Here is an 18,948-nt window from a genome sequence, read left to right as displayed (position 1 = left end):
CCAAAACACAACGTGGACACATCACAGAAAACAGAGCTGTTTTTAGCAAAGTGACTACCTGGAGATTTTGGACTCTAGCTCAGCCGCCACCTAGGGAAACCTACCAAACCTGTGCATTTCTGAAAACTAGAGACCTAGGGGAATCCAAGGAGGGGTGACTTGCGGGGCTTGGACCAGGTTCTGTTACCCAGAATCCTTTGCAAATCTCAAAATTTGGCTAAAAAAACACATGTTCCTCACATTTCTGTGGCAGAAAGTTCTGGAATCTGAGAGGAGCCACAAATTTCCTTCCACCCAGCGTTCCCCCATGTCTCCCGATAAAAATGATACCTCACTTGTGTGGGTAGGCCTAGCGCCCACGACAGGATATGCCCCAAAACACAACGTGGACATATCACAGAAAACAGAGCTGTTTTTAGCAAAGTGACTACCTGTAGATTTTGGCCTCTAGCTCAGCCGCCACCTAGGGAAACCTACCAAACCTGTACATTTCTGAAAACTAGAGACTTAGGGGAATCCAAGGAGGGGTGACTTGTGTGGCTCGGACCAGGTTCTGTTACCCAGAATCCTTTGCAAACCTCAAAATTTGGCTAAAAAAACACATGTTCCTCACATTTCTGTGGCAGAAAGTTCTGGAATCTGAGAGGAGCCACAAATTTCCTTCCACCCAGCGTTCCCCCACGTCTCCCGATAAAAATGATACCTCACTTGTGTGGGTAGGCCTAGCGCCCGCGACAGGATATGCCCCAAAACACAACGTGGACATATCACAGAAAACAGAGCTGTTTTTAGCAAAGTGACTACCTGTAGATTTTGGCCTCTAGCTCAGCCGGCACCTAGGGAAACCTACCAAACCTGTACATTTCTGAAAACTAGAGACCTAGGGGAATCCAAGGAGGGGTGACTTGTGTGGCTCGGACCAGGTTCTGTTACCCAGAATCCTTTGCAAACCTCAAAATTTGGCTAAAAAAACACATGTTCCTCACATTTCTGTGGCAGAAAGTTCTGGAATCTGAGAGGAGCCACAAATTTCCTTCCACCCAGCGTTCCCCCACGTCTCCCGATAAAAATGATACCTCACTTGTGTGGGTAGGCCTAGCGCCCGCGACAGGATATGCCCCAAAACACAACGTGGACACATCACAGAAAACAGAGCTGTTTTTAGCAAAGTGACTACCTGGAGATTTTGGCCTCTAGCTCAGCCGCCACCTAGGGAAACCTACCAAACCTGTACATTTCTGAAAACTAGAGACCTAGGGGAATCCAAGGAGGGGTGACTTGTGTGGCTCGGACAAGGTTCTGTTACCCAGAATCCTTTGCAAACCTCAAAATTTGGCTAAAAAAACACATGTCCCTCACATTTCTGTGGCAGAAAGTTCTGGAATCTGAGAGGAGCTACAAATTTCCTTCCACCCAGCGTTCCCCCAAGTCTCCCGATAAAAATGATACCTCACTTGCGTGGGTAGGCCTAGCGCCCGCGACAGGAAACACCCCAAAGCGCAACGTGGACACATCCTAAATTTTGGAAAAAAACAGAGGTGTTTTTTGCAAAGTGCCTACCTGTAGATTTTGGCCTCTAGCTCAGCCGGCACCTAGGGAAACCTACCAAACCTGTGCATTTCTGAAAACTAGAGACCTAGGGGAATCCAGGGAGGGGTGACTTGCGGGGCTCGGACCAGGTTCTGTTACCCAGAATCCTTTGCAAACCTCAAAATTTGGCTAAAAATACAAATGTTACTCACATTTCTGTGGCAGAAAGTTCTGGAATCTGAGAGGAGCCACAAATTTCCTTCTACCCAGCGTTCCCCCCAAGTCTCCCGATAAAAATGATACCTCACTTGCGTGGGTAGGCCTAGCGCCGGCGACAGGAAACACCCCAAAGCGCAACGTGGACACATCCTAAATTTTGGAAAAAAACAGAGGTGTTTTTTGCGAAGTGCCTACCTGTAGATTTTGGCCTCTAGCTCAGCCGGCACCTAGGGAAACCTACCAAACCTGTGCATTTCTGAAAACTAGAGACCTAGGGGAATCCAAGGAGGGGTGACTTGCGGGGCTCGGACCAGGTTCTGTTACCCAGAATCCTTTGCAAACCTCAAAATTTGGCTAAAAAAACACATGTCCCTCACATTTCTGTGGCAGAAAGTTCTGGAATCTGAGAGGAGCTACAAATTTCCTTCCACCCAGCGTTCCCCCAAGTCTCCCGATAAAAATGATACCTCACTTGCGTGGGTAGGCCTAGCGCCGGCGACAGGAAACCCCCCAAAGCGCAACGTGGACACATCCTAAATTTTGGAAAAAAACAGAGGTGTTTTTTGCGAAGTGCCTACCTGTAGATTTTGGCCTCTAGCTCAGCCGGCACCTAGGGAAACCTACCAAACCTGTGCATTTCTGAAAACTAGAGACCTAGGGGAATCCAAGGAGGGGTGACTTGCGGGGCTCGGACCAGGTTCTGTTACCCAGAATCCTTTGCAAACCTCAAAATTTGGCTAAAAATACACATGTTACTCACATTTCTGTGGCAGAAAGTTCTGGAATCTGAGAGGAGCCACAAATTTCCTTCTACCCAGCGTTCCCCCAAGTCTCCCGATAAAAATTATACCTCACTTGTGTGGGTAGGACTAGCGCCCACGAAAGGAAAGGGCCCAAAACACAACGTGGACACATCACATTTTTTTATAAAAAGCAGTGCCTACCTGTGGATTTTGGCCTGTAGCTCAGCCGACACCTGAGGAAACCTAGCAAACCAGTGCATTTTTGAAAACTAGAAACCCAGGGGAATCCAAGATGGGGTGACTTGCGGGGCTCTGACCAGGTTATGTTACCCAGAATCCTTTGCAAACATCAAAATTTGGCCCAAAAAACACTTTTTCCTCTCATTTCGGTGACAGAAAGTTCTGGAATCTGAGAGGAGCCACAAATTTCCTTCCACCCAGCGTTCCCCTAAGTCTCTCGATAAAAATGGTACATCACTTCTGTGGGTAGGCCTAGCGCCCACAAAAGGAAATGGCCCAAAACACAAGTGGACACAACATATTTTTTCACAGAAAACGGAGGTGTTTTTTGCAAGGTGCCTACCTGTGGTGTTTGGCCTGTAGCTCAGCCGGCCCCAGGGGGGGGGGGGGGGCAGAAATGCCATAAAATAAATTTGCCCCCCCAACCCCCACCCTCCCCCGCCGGGAGCGACCCTTGCCTACGTGGTCGCTCCCCCTGCGTGACATTGGCACCAAAAAACAAATCCCCGGTGCCTAGTGGTTTCTGCCCCCTTGGGGGCAGGTTGACCTAAACTCAGCCAATCTGCCCCCAACGGGGGCAGAAATGGTCTAAATACAATTTGCCCCCCCAGGGGAGCGACCCTTGCCTGATGGGTCGCTCCCCATCTCTAAAAAAAGAAACAACAAAAAAAAAAAAACACAAAAAAAAAATTGCCCTGGTGCCTAGAGTGTTCTGCCCCCCTCCCCCAGGGGCAGTTCGGCCTAATAATAGGCCGATCTGTCCCCCGGGGGGGCAGAAATGGCCTAAAATAAATTTGCCCCCCCAACCCCCATCCCCCCCCCCGGGAGCGACCCTTGCCTACGGGGTCGCTCCCCCTGCGTGACATTGGCGCCAAAAAACAAATCCCCGGTGCCTAGTGGTTTCTGCCCCCTTGGGGGCAGATTGACCTAAAATTGGCCAATCTGCCTCCAGGGGGGCAGAAATGGTCTAAATACAATTTGCCCCCCCAGGGGAGCGACCCTTGCCTGATGGGTCGCTCCCCATCTCTAAAAAAAGAAACAACAAAAAAAAAAACACACAAAAAAAAAATTGCCCTGGCGCCTAGAGTGTTCTGCCCCCCCCCCCGGGGGCAGTTCGGCCTAATAATAGGCCGATCTGTCCCCCGGGGGGGCAGAAATGGCCTAAAATAAATTTGCCCCCCCAACCACCACCCACCCCCGGGAGCGACCCTTGCCTACGGGGTCGCTCCCCCTGCGTGACATTGGCGCCAAAAAACAAATCCCCGGTGCCTAGTGGTTTCTGCCCCCTTGGGGGGCAGATTGACTTAAAATTGGCCAATCTGCCCCCAGGGGGGCAGAAATGGTCTAAATACAATTTGCCCCCCCCAGGGGAGCGACCCTTGCCTGATGGGTCGCTCCCCATCTCTAAAAAAAGAAACAACAAAAAAAAAAAACACAAAAAAAAAAATTGCCCTGGCGCCTAGAGTGTTCTGCCCCCCCCCCCCGGGGGCAGTTCGGCCTAATAATAGGCCGATCTGTCCCCCGGGGGCCAGAAATGGCCTAAAATAAATTTGCCCCCCCCAACCTCCACCCCCCCCCCCCGGGAGCGACCCTTGCCTACGGGGTCGCTCCCCCTGCGTGACATTGGCACCAAAAAAAAAATCCCCGGTGCCTAGTGGTTTCTGCCCCCTAGGGGGCAGATTGACCTAAAATTGGCCAATCTGCCCCCAGGGGGGCAGAAATGGTCTAAATACAATTTGCCCCCCCCAGGGGAGCGACCCTTGCCTGATGGGTCGCTCCCCATCTCTAAAAAAAGAAACAACAAAAAAAAAACACAAAAAAAAAATTGCCCTGGCGCCTAGAGTGTTCTGCCCCCCCCGGGGGCAGTTCGGCCTAAAAATAGGCCGATCTGTCCCCCGGGGGGGCAGAAATGGCCTAAAATAAATTTGCCCCCCCAACCCCCACCCCCCCCCCCGGGAGCGACCCTTGCCTACGGGGTCGCTCCCCCTGCGTGACATTGGCGCCAAAAAACAAATCCCCGGTGCCTTGTGGTTTCTGCCCCCTTGGGGGCAGATTGACCTAAAATTGGCCAATCTGCCCCCAGGGGGGCAGAAATGGTCTAAATACAATTTGCCCCCCCAGGGGAGCGACCCTTGCCTGATGGGTCGCTCCCCATCTCTAAAAAAAGAAACAACAAAAAAAAAAACACAAAAAAAAAATTGCCCTGGCGCCTAGAGTGTTCTGCCCCCCCCCCCGGGGGCAGTTCGGCCTAATAATAGGCCGATCTGTCCCCCGGGGGGGGCAGAAATGGCCTAAAATAAATTTGCCCCCCCAACCCCCACCGCCCCCCCGGGAGCGACCCTTGCCTACGGGGTCGCTCCCCCTGCGTGACATTGGCGCCAAAAATCAAATCCCCGGTGCCTAGTGGTATCTGCCCCCAAGGGGCAGATTGACCTAAAATTGGCCAATCTGCCCCCAGGGGGGCAGAAATGGTCTAAATACAATTTGCCCCCCCAGGGGAGCGACCCTTGCCTGATGGGTCGCTCCCCATCTCTAAAAAAAGAAACAACAAAAAAAAAAAAACACAAAAAAAAAATTGCCCTGGCGCCTAGAGTGTTCTGCCCCCCCCCGGGGGCAGTTCGGCCTAATAATAGGCCGATCTGTCCCCCGGGGGGGCAGAAATGGCCTAAAATAAATTTGCCCCCCCAACCTCCACCCCCCCCCCGGGAGCGACCCTTGCCTACGGGGTCGCTCCCCCTGCGTGACATTGGCGCCAAAAAACAAATCCCCGGTGCCTAGTGGTTTCTGCCCCCTAGGGGGCAGATTGACCTAAAATTGGCCAATCTGCCCCCAGGGGGGCAGAAATGGTCTAAATACAATTTGCCCCCCCCAGGGGAGCGACCCTTGCCTGATGGGTCGCTCCCCATCTCTAAAAAAAGAAACAACAAAAAAAAAAAAACACAAAAAAAAAATTGCCCTGGCGCCTAGAGTGTTCTGCCCCCCCCCGGGGGCAGTTCGGCCTAAAAATAGGCCGATCTGTCCCCCGGGGGGCAGAAATGGCCTAAAATAAATTTGCCCCCCCAACCCCCTCCCCCCCCCCCCCCGGGAGCGACCCTTGCCTACGGGGTCGATCCCCCTGCGTGACATTGGCGCCAAAAAACAAATCCCCGGTGCCTTGTGGTTTCTGCCCCCTTGGGGGCAGATTGACCCAAAATTGGCCAATCTGCCCCCAGGGGGGCAGAAATTGTCTAAATACAATTTGCCCCCCCAGGGGAGCAACCCTTGCTTGATGGGTCGCTCCCCATCTCTAAAAAAAGAAACAACAAAAAAAAAAAACACAAAAAAAAAAATTGCCCTGGTGCCTAGAGTGTTCTGCCCCCCCCCCCCCCCCCGGGGGCAGTTCGGCCTAATAATAGGCCGATCTGTCCCCCGGGGGGGCAGAAATGGCCTAAAATAAATTTGCCCCCCCAACCCCCATACCCCCCCCCCGGGAGCGACCCTTGCCTACGGGGTCGCTCCCCCTGCGTGACATTGGCGCCAAAAAACAAATCCCCGGTGCCTAGTGGTTTCTGCCCCCTAGGGGGCAGATTGACCTAAAATTGGCCAATCTGCCCCCAGGGGGGCAGAAATGGTCTAAATACAATTTGCCCCCCCCAGGGGAGCGACCCTTGCCTGATGGGTCGCTCCCCTTCTCTAAAAAAAGAAACAACAAAAAAAAAAAACACAAAATAAAAATTGCCCTGGCGCCTAGAGTGTTCTGCCCCCCCCCCGGGGGCAGTTCGGCCTAATAATAGGCCGATCTGTCCCCCGAGGGGGCAGAAATGGCCTAAAATAAATTTGCCCCCCCAACCGGCACACCCCCCCCCCGGGAGCGACCCTTGCCTACGGGGTCGCTCCCCCTGCGTGACATTGGCGCCAAAAAACAAATCCCCGGTGCCTAGTGGTTTCTGCCCCCTTGGGGGCAGATTGACCTAAAATTGGCCAATCTGCCCCCAGGGGGGCAGAAATGGTCTAAATACAATTTGCCCCCCCAGGGGAGCGACCCTTGCCTGATGGGTCGCTCCCCATCTCTAAAAAAAGAAACAACAAAAAAAAAAAACACAAAAAAAAAAATTGCCCTGGCGCCTAGAGTGTTCTGCCCCCCCCCCGGGGGCAGTTCGGCCTAATAATAGGCCGATCTGTCCCCCGGGGGGGCAGAAATGGCCTAAAATAAATTTGCCCCCCCCCACCCCCCCCCCCCCCGGGAGCGACCCTTGCCTACGGGGTCGCTCCCCCTGCGTGACATTGGCGCCAAAAAACAAATCCCCGGTGCCTAGTGGTTTCTGCCCCCTTGGGGGCAGATTGACCTAAAATCGTCCAATCTGCCCCCAGGCGGGCAGAAATGGTCTAAATACAATTTGCCCCCCAGGGGAGCGACCCTTGCCTGATGGGTCGCTCCCCATCTCTAAATAAAAAAAAAGAAAAAAAAAAAAAAACACAAAATAAAAATTTGCCCTGGCGCCTAGAGGTTTCTTCCCCCCCTGGGGGCAGATCGGCCTAATAATAGGCCGATCTGCCCCCAGGGGGGGCAGAAAAGGCCTTCCCAAAAAATTGCCCCCCCTGGGAGCGACCCTTGCCAAAGGGGTCGCTTTGTTGCGTGACATTCGCGCGCAAAAACAAACTCCCTGGTGTCTAATGGTTTCTGCCCCCCTTGGGGGCAGATTGGCCTTATCAAAATAGGCCAATCTGCCCCCAAGGGGGGCAGAAATGGCCTAAATATATATTGCCCCGTAGGGGAGCGACCCTTGCCTAAGGGATCGCTCCCCACCTAAAAAAAAAGAATTCATCACAAAAAAAAAAAAAAAAAAAAAATGGTCCCTTGTGCCTAGAGGTTTCTGCCCCCCCTGGGGGCAGATCGGCCTAATAATAGGCCAATCTGCCCCCAGGGGGAGCAGAAAAGGCGTTCCTAAAAAAATGCCCCCCTGGGAGCGACCCTTGCCCAAGGGGTCGCTCCCTTTTGCCAATTTCAAGAAAAAAAAAAAATCCCTGGTGTCTAGTGGGGTTTCAAAAGCCGGATTGCAAGCAATCCAGCTTTTGAAACCTGTGAGAGACTTCAAAGGGAAGGAAATACATTTCCTTCCCTTTGAAGCCTCTCGGGGCCTCCCCCATGGGATTGAAAAAGAAATGCAAAAGCATTTCTTTTTCAATCGCGCTGGAAGCTCTGCTTCCAGCGCGATGGGGGAGACCCTGTGACTAATCAGCGCGCGCTCGCGCGCTGACGTCACAGGGGGGGTTGGGGGGGGTCGGGGGTGGGAGGGGAAGGGCTTCCCCTTCCATCCCTGACTTGGGGGGGTGGGGGGGAACCCCACAGAGGGAGCGAGAGCGCTCCCTCTGGGCTGTGTGCCGAGGACGTAGTGGTTACGTCCTCGGCACAGCAGCACTGTGCCGCAGGACGTAACCACTACGTCCGCGGCACAGAAGGGGTTAAGCAAGAAAATGCCTACTTTCTAAAAGTGGCATTTTCAAACTCTCAATCTAAAAAAACAACTTCACTAAAAGATATATTTGTAAATTGTGAGTTCAGAGTCCCCAAACTCCATATTTCTATCTGCCCTCAAAGGGAATCTGTGCTTTAAAGCTATTTAAATGCAGCCCCCAGGTTAACCTATGAGGGAGATAGGCCTTGCAACATTGAAACCCACATTTGGCAGTATTTCACTGTAAAACACACCGGTACATGTCCGACCTTTTAAATACACGGCAGCCTGCCAGTGGGGCTACCTAGGGCCTACCTTAGGGGTGCCTTATATGTACCAAAAGGGAAGGTTTGGGCCTGGCAAGTGGGTACACTTTCCAGGTTGAACTGGCAGTTTAAAACTGCACACACAGAAAACGCAGTGGCAAGTCGGAGCCATGTTTACAGGACTACTTATGTGGTGGCACAATCAGTGCTGCAGATCCACTAGTAGCATTTGATTTACAGGCCCTTGGCACATCTGGTGCACTTTACTAGGGATTACCAGTAAATCAAATATGCCAATTGTGGATAAACCGGTCAACAGTATAATTTACCTAGGGAGCACTTGCACTTTAGCATTGATCGGCAGTGGTAAAGTGTGCAGAGACAATAAACCAGCAAAAACAGAGTCCAGTAACTCATAAAAACAGGAGGTCAGCTAGCAAAAAGACAGGGGAGACACGCCAAAAAGCTGCCAGGTCTAACTATTACCACTAGTAATAAAAATCCCCCTACTACCTTTCTGCTATATGACGCCACATGCCCTTTCATCATACTGTTACTGGATATCGCAAACTGCGTTGTGCTGTGATTTGGAACATTCAGGATACTGAAAGATGGCAGTGTTTATGCTTGGGACATTCTTAGTGTAAGAATTAGTTGAGGAAGTTTGAAGCCTCACTCAAATAATAAGCACAATCCCTGTCGGAGTGAACCAAAAAAATCACAAAATAAACATCTGCTTTTCCCGCTAGTAGCTTGGCATAAAAGCAGTCATGCTTAACTTAGAGCAGAGGTCTTCAAACTGGGGGGTGGGCCCCCCTAGGGTGGCCTGAAGTGATCCCAGGGGGGGGGCCCAGACTCTGGCCAAAATAAATATTATACAGATAACAGGCCTTTGTTTTAAGCAGAAGCATGTTATTGCAGTTTTAAAAAGGTAACAGTACTTAACTGCAATGTTTAAATAGGTTTAGACATATTTAAACATTGCCATGTTTATAAAATAATTGTGATAAATTCTGAGGGGGGCCCAATGATTTTTATTTTTCAACAGGGGGGGGCGCGGCATTAAAAAGTTTGGAGACCTCTGACTTAGAGGCAATGTGTAAAATATTTATGCATCACACAAACAGTAAAAAAGTGAAAACACAACACAATAAAAATCCCTAACCAATTTAGAAAAAAAGAGTACATTTTCATTTTAATAAATTATTTGACACCCCAAAAAAAAAAAATTCCGATCAGTAGAACCAAAGATTTGACTTAAAGTTTAGGTGAAAATAACACTAAAACGCACAAAGCGCTACTCGCAGTTATCTGGTTGCGCTGGACAGGGGTAAAGTCACAAGTTCAGGCTGACTGTCATGGAGCGTGGGCCAGATGTAGGGACCAGGTTCCTCTCGTTGAAGACTCACTGTCTCAAGTCTGCACCAGGAGCTGCTGTTCATGGTGGTGGGGGCTACGAGAAGGTCATTGTTGGCAGGGGAAGCAGGTAGGATGTTGTGGACGGATGCTGTTGTAGCATGAAGTCTGTTATCGCTGGTGCTTCATGTTGGCATTAATGGCATAAAGAACAAGTCTTGCTGAAACTTCACGTTAGCAGTTGTTGTCAGAACAAAAAGGCAGTTGTTGCAGGTGGTCATATGTAGGCACAAAGGGGTCAATTTGTGGTTGAGAGTAGCCCAAAATGTTCTGTATCTTCAGCTTGAATTCAGAAGAAATACACTTTCATGTCAGCCGAGGGTCTGGGACTTAAGGGCATCCCTTTGGGATCAGGACTCACTCCAGCAGAGGCCAGAAGCAGGAATCAGGCAAATCTAGGCAGGTCCAGTTGGTTCTGCTGGTCAACTGGGCAGTTGCAGGCAGGCCTCTTGAAGCTTGTTCTGTCCCTTTAACTCAAACAGGAGTTCAGCCGACTGACCCTTGGAACCATTTCTGAGGGTTGTGGGTTCCAGGCAAGCTGGTCCAATCTTCCTTCTTCAGACAGCAGGGCAGTCTTTCTTATGAATCTTCCACAGGTGTAGGAGTGTTCTGATGAGAGATTCTGAAGATGCCACTTTTATACCCTATGCCAGCCTTCGTGTTGGGGTATTCCATGGCCAATCCCCAAACTGGTTCCTTTCAGTTCTTCCTGTGGTCCTGGTTCCAAACTGACTAGGGTTACAAAGGCAAGGGCAGGCCTGGTGTCAGGTTCCTTTGGGTGGGCTGCAGGTAGGGCCCTTTGAAGTGCAATCAGTAGGGCAGAACTTCTTCCCAGCCATCCTGTCAGGAAGACCCACTCCCTTCACACCTAGGCCTCCTTTGTCGCCATGTCCGGAAAGAATACAAAACCCAAACAGGAGACTGGTTTACAGTCATGTGACCCTGGACACTGGTTGAAAGGCATAGTTGGTTTAGTCCAAAATTTGGCAACTTTCTAAAAGTAGCATTTTCAGATTGGTAACTTAAAATCCAAACTTACTATTAAAGAGGGCTCTAAATTACAATTCATATGAATGGACATAGCTTTTCTCTATCAAGTCCCAAACTGAAGTTATTACTTATTATGTGTAATAAGGTAACCTAGTGTTAGTCTATTAGAGAGAAAGCCTTACCTTAGTGAAAAACGACTTTAGGACTATTTCCCTGCCTGGGCATTTAACTTAAGTATGCATTTCCTGCTTTTTAAATACCATGCACCCTGCTGTAAGAGCCTTTAGCGTCTACGTTAGAGGTGGCCTGAAGGCATAAGAGCACTTTACAACAGTAAGGATACAAGGATACAGCGGGAGCTGAAGTGGTGAAAGGGTTTGTGGGAGAACCACGAACAGGCACTTTGGTCTGTTCTTTGCAGAATTTACAAGTGCTCTGGTATAGAACAATTTGTTTCTGAGTCTGTCCCATATGCTCAGAGAGGTTGAGTCCTGCTGTTATGGGACCTGCTGATAATGTCATGGATCATACATAGTGCTTATAAATGCAACATAGTGCAAAGGCTGCAACTACACTCAGTGGTACCTGCTCTTTTACCAACATTGTGGACATTGCTGTGACTCCGTGCCCCTCTGACCTTTGTTCCCTTTACCAATGCCAGAGACAAGGGATCCTAGAGAGTGGGTCGAAAGAACACTGTAGTTTCCCATCATGCTTCCACATCAGCTGCTTGAAGAGCTGCTCCCTTTTTCAAATGACACCTGGGTAGGACTTCTATCCCATTTGGGGCCAGGGGCTGCTTTTGATCTGTGTCTATGATACCCAAAAGGTGCCTTGAAGAAGGTATGCTGGTCAGGCGAGTAAGCTGCAACCACAGTTGTGGTGTGACTCCTTTGAACTGAGTCCTTTACACAGCAATCAAGGTGAATAGTTCCGCTGAGGTTTATAATGGCTCAAAACTTTTAGTTTGCATATACTGAACTGGCATTTTGAGCCTCCAATAGCAATAAAAGCTCATTTAATGTAAAAGAACCCAGGGTAGAGGATAAATCACTTAAAACACTGAAGCATTATCTCTGTTTTTCCGTAGTTCTAGCATGTCCTCATATCATAGCAAATTCATTTTTGCAGCATTTTAGTTTGTGCTCAGTTTTTGGATCACACAGTAGGTCATCCCCAGGAGTTCAGCGATAGACAGACCCAAATTCCACAAATGTGGCTAGTAAACCCTGCGTGCCATTTGGTTCCTGAACCAATTCCAACAAACCTTTGGAACCAAGTTTTTCTGTCCAGAGAAAGAATACTTAGAATGATGCTCTTCAAGAAAAAGAGACATACTTGAAGGTATATAGACTGCTTAAGCTTCTCTTGGGTTTCCGCGTGTGATTTTTCCGCATGTTTAAAGATACAGTTGTTTCAGGCACTGACATGTATAATCGCCAGTTAGTGTGTCTCTTTCCTAGCCTGTTCAAGTTTAGAGGCATTTTTGTCGTCTGCATTATGCAGATGTGAATCACAGCCCAAACCAGCTATTTTTGCATGGCCTCAATCACTTACAAGGCCCTAAAAAGGGGACCAACCTCCACAGGTGGTAATGTAGCGGCAGGACTCAGTCTTCTGAAAAGTTAATAACACATGCAATTTGTGGGCAACTTGTATGGCAGTCCAGATTGGCTGCTGATAGCCATTTAGATTCCTCGTGGCAAGCTACACGTCACTGAATTACTTTTTATTGTCTAGAGAAACGTGGCAGCCACTACAGTTTCTTTCTGTATTTTTGCAAGAAATATGTTTATAATAGTTCTCCTGCAGAAAAGGTTTTGGCTTTTTTTTTATCACTATTTCACTTCAATAGCAAGTGAAAAAGGCAGATTTTGCATGTTTGTTTTTGGAAAAATATTTTCTCTGAAGTCTACTGATAATGTAAATGGGAGTGGTGGGGAAAAAGAGATGGAGCATGAGAAAGGAGAGGGATGAGAAAACAAGCATTGTCAAAACCCATAGGTCTTGCCTATGTGAGATCTGTTGACTTTGTTGGAGTGAATGGAGTGGAGTGCCATTATTTGGCACAGAGTGGAGAGGCATTGTATGAAGTGGAGTGACAACATGTGAGTGGAGTGTGATTGTGTGGCATGGAGTGTTATGTGGCATGCAGTGACATTGTGTGGAGTGGCACTGAGTGGGTGGAGTGGAGAGGCATTGTGTGGCATGGAGTAGTGACATTGTGTTGAGGTAGTGACACAGCCTTCAAAAACGCCATCCGCAGACACCACCAACTCATCCTAGCCGCCAAGAGTACCGCCTTCAAAGATCGAATCAACAACAACTCACACAGCCACAAGGAGCTCTTCAACATCATGAAAGAACTCCCCAACCCCTGCTCCAACGACATCCCACCATCCCAAGACCTCTGCGACTCCCTAGCCTCCTACTTCCACCGCAAGATTGCAGACATCACAACAGCTTCAGCACCCAGGCCCCCAGGCATCCACCAACACCACAGATTCACCTCCGACCAACCTCCTGCACTCCTGAACCCCCATCAACTACACCATCGAAATCATGAACGCCATCCACTCTGGCTCTGCATCTGCATCTGACCCCTGCCCTCACCACATCCTCAACAAAGCAAGCTCTGTCATCGCACCCCAACTACGGAAGATCATCAACAGCTCCTTCGAGTCCGCCACTTTCCCAGAGAGCTGGAAACACGCTGAGATCAACGCCCTCCTCATAAAACCCACGGCGGTCCCAAAGGACCTCAAGAACTTCCAGCCTATCTCCCTGCTCCCCTTCCCGGCAAAAGTCATAGAGAAGGCTGTCCACAGACAACTAACCCGCTTCCTCAAAGAGAACTGCACCCTGGACCCTTCCCAATCCGGATTCTGCCGCAACCACAGTACCAAAAGTGCCTTCATCGCCACCACCGACAACATCAGAACCATACTGGATAATGGCGAAACCAGGGCCCTCATCCTCCTGGACCTCTCAGCCACTGGGTCACCTTCTTTCTCACTGGCAGAACCATGAGTTCACCTCCCCCGATACCGCTCGGAGGCCATCAAAATCATCTGAGGTGTACCCCAGGGTTCGTCCCTCAGCCCGACCCTCTTCAACATCTAGATGGCCCGCTCGCTAACATCGTCCTATCCCACAACCTCAACATCATCTCATATGCTGGCGACACCCAGCTGATCCTCTCCCTCACCAAGGACTCCGGCCAAGACCAACCTCCACGAAGAAATGAAGGCATTCACCGAATGTATGAAGAGCAGCTGCCTCAAACTCAATTCCAACAAGACGGAAGTACTCATCTTCGGCTCTACCCCCTCCGCATGGGATGACTCCTGGTGACCTGCCACTCTTGGAGCTGCTCCGACTCCCACCGACCACGCATGCAACCTAGGATTCATCTTGGACTCCTCATTATCCATGACCCAGCAAGTCAATGCCATCTCCTCCTCCTGCTTCAACACCCTCTGCTTGCTTCGAAAGATCTACAAATGGATACCCACCGAAACCAGAAGAACAATCACGCAAGCCCTTGTAAGCAGCAAACTGGACTATGGCAATACCCTCTACACAGAAACCACAGCCAAATTCCAGAAGAGGCTGTAAAGCATCCAGAACACTTCTGCACGCCTCATCCTGGACATCCCCCGCCGCTGCCACATCAGAGACCACCTGAGAAACCTGCACTGGCTCCCAGTCAACAAGAGAATCACCTTCAAACTCCTCACCCACACTCACAAAGCACTGCACAACACCGGACCACAATACCTCAACAAACGGCTCTCCTTCTACACCCCGACCCGGCACCTCTGCTCCGCCGACCTCACCCGCGCAACCGTCCAATGCGCCCGCAGAACTACAACCGACGGTAGATCATTCTTGCACCTCGCCGCCAAAACGTGGGACACTCTTCCCACCCACCTGCACCAGACCAAGGACCTCCTCACCTTCAGGAAACTTCTCAAGACCTGGCTGTTTGAGCAGTAGCAGCACCTCCACCCCTTTTTCTCTCCCCCCCCCCCTCAGCGCCTTGAGACCCTCACAGGTGAGTAGTGCGCTTTACAAATTCCTGATTGATTGATTGTGTGGAATGGCGCTGTATTGCATGGAGTGGCCTTGAGTAGAGTGGCATTATGTGGTGTGTAGTGGAGGGGCATTAAGCATAGTGTAGTGACATTGTGTAGCATGGGGTGAAATTGTGGTGTGGAGTGGCATTGTGTAGCATTGATTTGACTAGAGGGGAGTGGCATTGTATGGAGTGGATTTGGCACTGTGGAGTGGAGTGGCATTATGTGGCATGCACTGAAGTGGCATTGTGTGGCATCGAGTAAAGTAGCATTGTGGAGTGGCGTTGTAGGGGGTAGAGTGACAATGTGGTGTATTGGATGGCGCTGTGTGGCACGGAGTGTATTGTATGGCATGATGTAGAGAGGCATTGCGTGGTGTGTAGTAGCATTGTGTGGCGTGGAGTGGCATTGCGTGACATAGAGTGGAATTCGGGGGTGACATGGAGTGGCGTGTGGTGTGGCAAGGGCTGCTTTGTGTGGCATTGTGTGGAGTGTCGTTTTGTGGTGTGGAGTGGTGCTTTGAAGTGGAGTACCACTGTGTGTCGTGGATTGGAGTGGCATTGTGTGGCGTGGAGTGAAGTTGGACTGTGTGGCATTGTGTGGAGTGGAGTAAAGTGGCTTTGTGTAGAGTGGAGTGGCATTGTGTAGAGCACCATGTTTAGTGAATGTACAGGGCATGCAAAATTCCCATATATGAGTACCGCTCACTTGCATTCCGTAGTCTTTTGGACACGGGTCACTTTTAATGCCATTTTGCCCACTTTACAAAAATTATCTTCCCACATGCATCCGTTAATGCAGATTACCAGTTTCCATATGTCCCGAAGTTAGCATAAATAACTAGCTCAGATAATGCCCATAGCCCTATATTACTACGTTCCATAATGCTCTAGTTAGCACACATATATGTTTGTAATTTATGTTAGAATTAGGAACGCAATATCAATGCCTTTCATATTTATCTGCGTCGATCTACTTTTTCACTGTAGTGTTCAAGGAACTTTACATTATTCGTATATTTTATGTTGCGTTATGTTTTAACTACACTTTGACAGTTGTGTGGCTTTGCCATGACAGCTGAATCTGCAAATCTTCTGTCTCCAAATCATTTTAAATCGTAAAAAACACGTATCCCCCATGTCTGGCTGTCTGTTTCTCCTGGTGGTGTCATCTCGGTCTTGTGCCAAACAAACCACCTGTTCAGAGTTTTCCTCATTTGGATTTATGATTGGACTGGGCTTACAAAAAATAAAAGTTTGCATTTGCTAAGAAAGGATACTGCTTGATTCTATTATTTGAAAGTAGAACCTTCGATATATCACCGTATAGTGTATGTACTACACATGCAAACACATATATGCTTTTGTGTACATAAAATCCCAGGTGAGAAATTGACTTTCGAATTCCCTGATGCTTGAAAGGTTCATGGTTAATGTCTGGATACGCACATCCATAACATCTGAGTTCTGCCATAGTATTATACATGCATCCACTCTTTCTATGCAGCAACTTTTTTCCTTCTCACTCTCTAGTTGTGTGCAGGCATGTGTGCTGTCAGCGCCTTGAACCTCAATTTAGTCAAATACGTTTGTTTTCACTAATATTGCAGTTTTATAGCCGGCGATTCGGCGTATGCTCAGGCTGCCGTAGAGCGCCCCCTGGTGGCCAACAACCGTTCATACCACTGATCAAAATCAATCAGCCAAGCAGCACGGGTGGTAGCTGGAAACCAGAGTTCTGCTTATCAGCGAATCCACTTCTTCGCTTATCCGGAGCCCAGACAAAGGTGGAAAGGTGGCTGTGGTGGACATTAGGGAAGGTAGTGTATTATGAAGCAGCACTTCACCTTTCCGTCACTTATAGTGTGTTAAATTGAAACAGAAAACAGTGGCGTAACACAAAATAGCAGGGCCCCTCTGCACAATGCAATGAGAGGAGGGCCCTTGAGTCTCTTATTCATTGGGGCTATTCATCAGCCTTCGGCTGAATAGGGGCCCTTTTGAAGTGTTCACCCATCCCCCCGACCCCACCTCCCGCTCGCCCCCAAAACCCGCGCCATAGTGGCGGCAGGGGGCCACTGAATTTAAAACAAATCAAGTGAAGGCAAATTTTCAGGAGTTGAGATTCCGAAACTACATTTAGGAGCATATTCACAAAAAAGTGTGTGTAAACATAGCATTTCAGGTGCAATCTCTCAAAGACTTCTGTATAACACAATCAAATGTTATGTTTCCAAAGGCCAAGGTATTTACATTTTTGTGGAAAACAATTGACTATGCCCGTTACAGGTAGTTTGCATAATAGAAATTTAAAAACTACTAAAATTGCATTTATTGTAGTTGTCTGTGTTGGCAACAATTTCGGAGGGATTAATGGGACATGAGTAATATTCATGATGTCTTTGGTAATGTGATTTTTGTGTGTCTGGTCATAAACAACACTTCTACAAATAAAAATTAATGTTCTGTGTCAGGTTTTCGTTTTTCTCATTTTTGCAGAGAATGAATGCATGGTTACATGAGAAGAATGGCATTATAGAAAACATGCATGTAATTTGTGATGTGTATTAACACGGTCTCAATATTTTTTATTGAATACCTGAAACTTCTCAGAAAATGTAGTGTTACACATCACACTGCATCATAGTAAGTAAGCATCCTAATCACTATCAGACCATTGTAGTGCACAGCTCTCCTGTGCTTAAGGTGTATACATACATACACGTACACACATTTAAGAACTTGGGGAAGCATCTGTTTGAAAGCAATGATTCAAAGCTGTCTCCCATGGACAACTTAAAATGAAAGGGTTCATGACAACTGAAAACCTAAAAGAAAATCAATGTTATATTTTGTTTGTGCATATTTTGAAGTTTGAATGTAGTGGTGATTGAATATGTTGCAGTGACAGTCACCCTTAACCATGCCATACTCTATATTATCCATGAAGGTGTATATCAAAAAGACCTATAGGCGACGTACGCGCGCACAAAATTACGGGTCTGATTTAGAATTTGTACATGGGATACCCCATCACAAATGTGATGGATATCCCATCCTCTGTATTACAAGTGGACTTGTAATATACCAGACAGGGTTTCTGTCATGTTTGTGATGGAGTATTTCATCCACTAAACTCTAAATCAGGCCATTCCTCTACAAAAGTAGATGAAAACTATTACATTGAGAGGATTTTGCTAGTGTAACTTTTTGGTATTTCTTAATTTCATTTCAGCCATTACTGAGAAGACAATCTGTGTTGGTCTTGCTAGGGTGGGCGCTGCAGACCAGAAAATTGCTGCTGGTACCTTACAGCAAATGGGCACCGTGGAGCTCAGTGGCCCTCTCCATTCCTTGATAATAACCGGCTGCATGCATCCTCTTGAGATCGACATGCTGAAGCTCTTTGCTATTGAAGAATCTTGCTTGGACAACCTGACCATGTCAGATAGCTCAACATATTTCTCTTAATTGATAAGGCCACCAGGAGAGCGATGGTCACTGTTCACTATTTTTTACCTCATTTTGTAAATATTTATTTTGTGCATACAATTAGGGATGGAGAATAAAAATGTTTTGGAAATTACATCGAACCATCAACTAAATTAGTTAATGTTTTGTTTTGTGAGGTAACTGGCTTTGAATTGCTGCACCACATACAATATGTATATGTGTTAAACTCCTACAGAGATATCTAGTAAATATATTTGCCGTATATTAGCACATGCCACGTCAATGATCATTCCTCAGGATGGCTTTGGCTACATTCGCTTGATCAGCAGTAACAGAACAAGCATTGGCAAAGCCAGTAGATCTTGCACTTGATGCCAGCCTTTTCGCTTTGCCAATACTGGTCTTGTTCTTGAAAACCTTTATTGTTGGAGGAGCCACTGAGGCCTTCCCAATACAAAACAAAATTGGCTAAAAGCGAAAGTTCTTTTTTGTGATTACAAACATGTTGCCATTGTACCACCTTAAGGGAACTACATTGTGTGTGGATGTGCTTTTTATGAAAGGACACAATGTCATCA

General features: G+C 48.2%; 1 protein-coding gene across 1 annotated transcript in view; it reads left to right on the top strand.

Moving 5' to 3' along the window:
* DPH5 (diphthamide biosynthesis 5) overlaps positions 1-18,503 on the top strand; it is a 326,819-nt gene extending 308,316 nt beyond the window's left edge. Inside the window, exon 7 of the mRNA XM_069232182.1 lies at positions 18,153-18,503. Coding sequence (XP_069088283.1) covers positions 18,153-18,388 — 236 coding nt within the window. The 3' untranslated portion in view covers positions 18,389-18,503. The remainder of the gene's footprint in view (positions 1-18,152) is intronic.
* Positions 18,504-18,948: the final 445 nt, after the last annotated feature.

The sequence above is a fragment of the Pleurodeles waltl genome, chromosome 4_2 (assembly GCF_031143425.1).
Source record: "Pleurodeles waltl isolate 20211129_DDA chromosome 4_2, aPleWal1.hap1.20221129, whole genome shotgun sequence".
Taxonomy (NCBI): domain Eukaryota; kingdom Metazoa; phylum Chordata; class Amphibia; order Caudata; family Salamandridae; genus Pleurodeles; species Pleurodeles waltl.
Note: the sequence above shows the minus strand (reverse complement) of the source record. Positions and strands in the feature narration are given on the sequence as shown.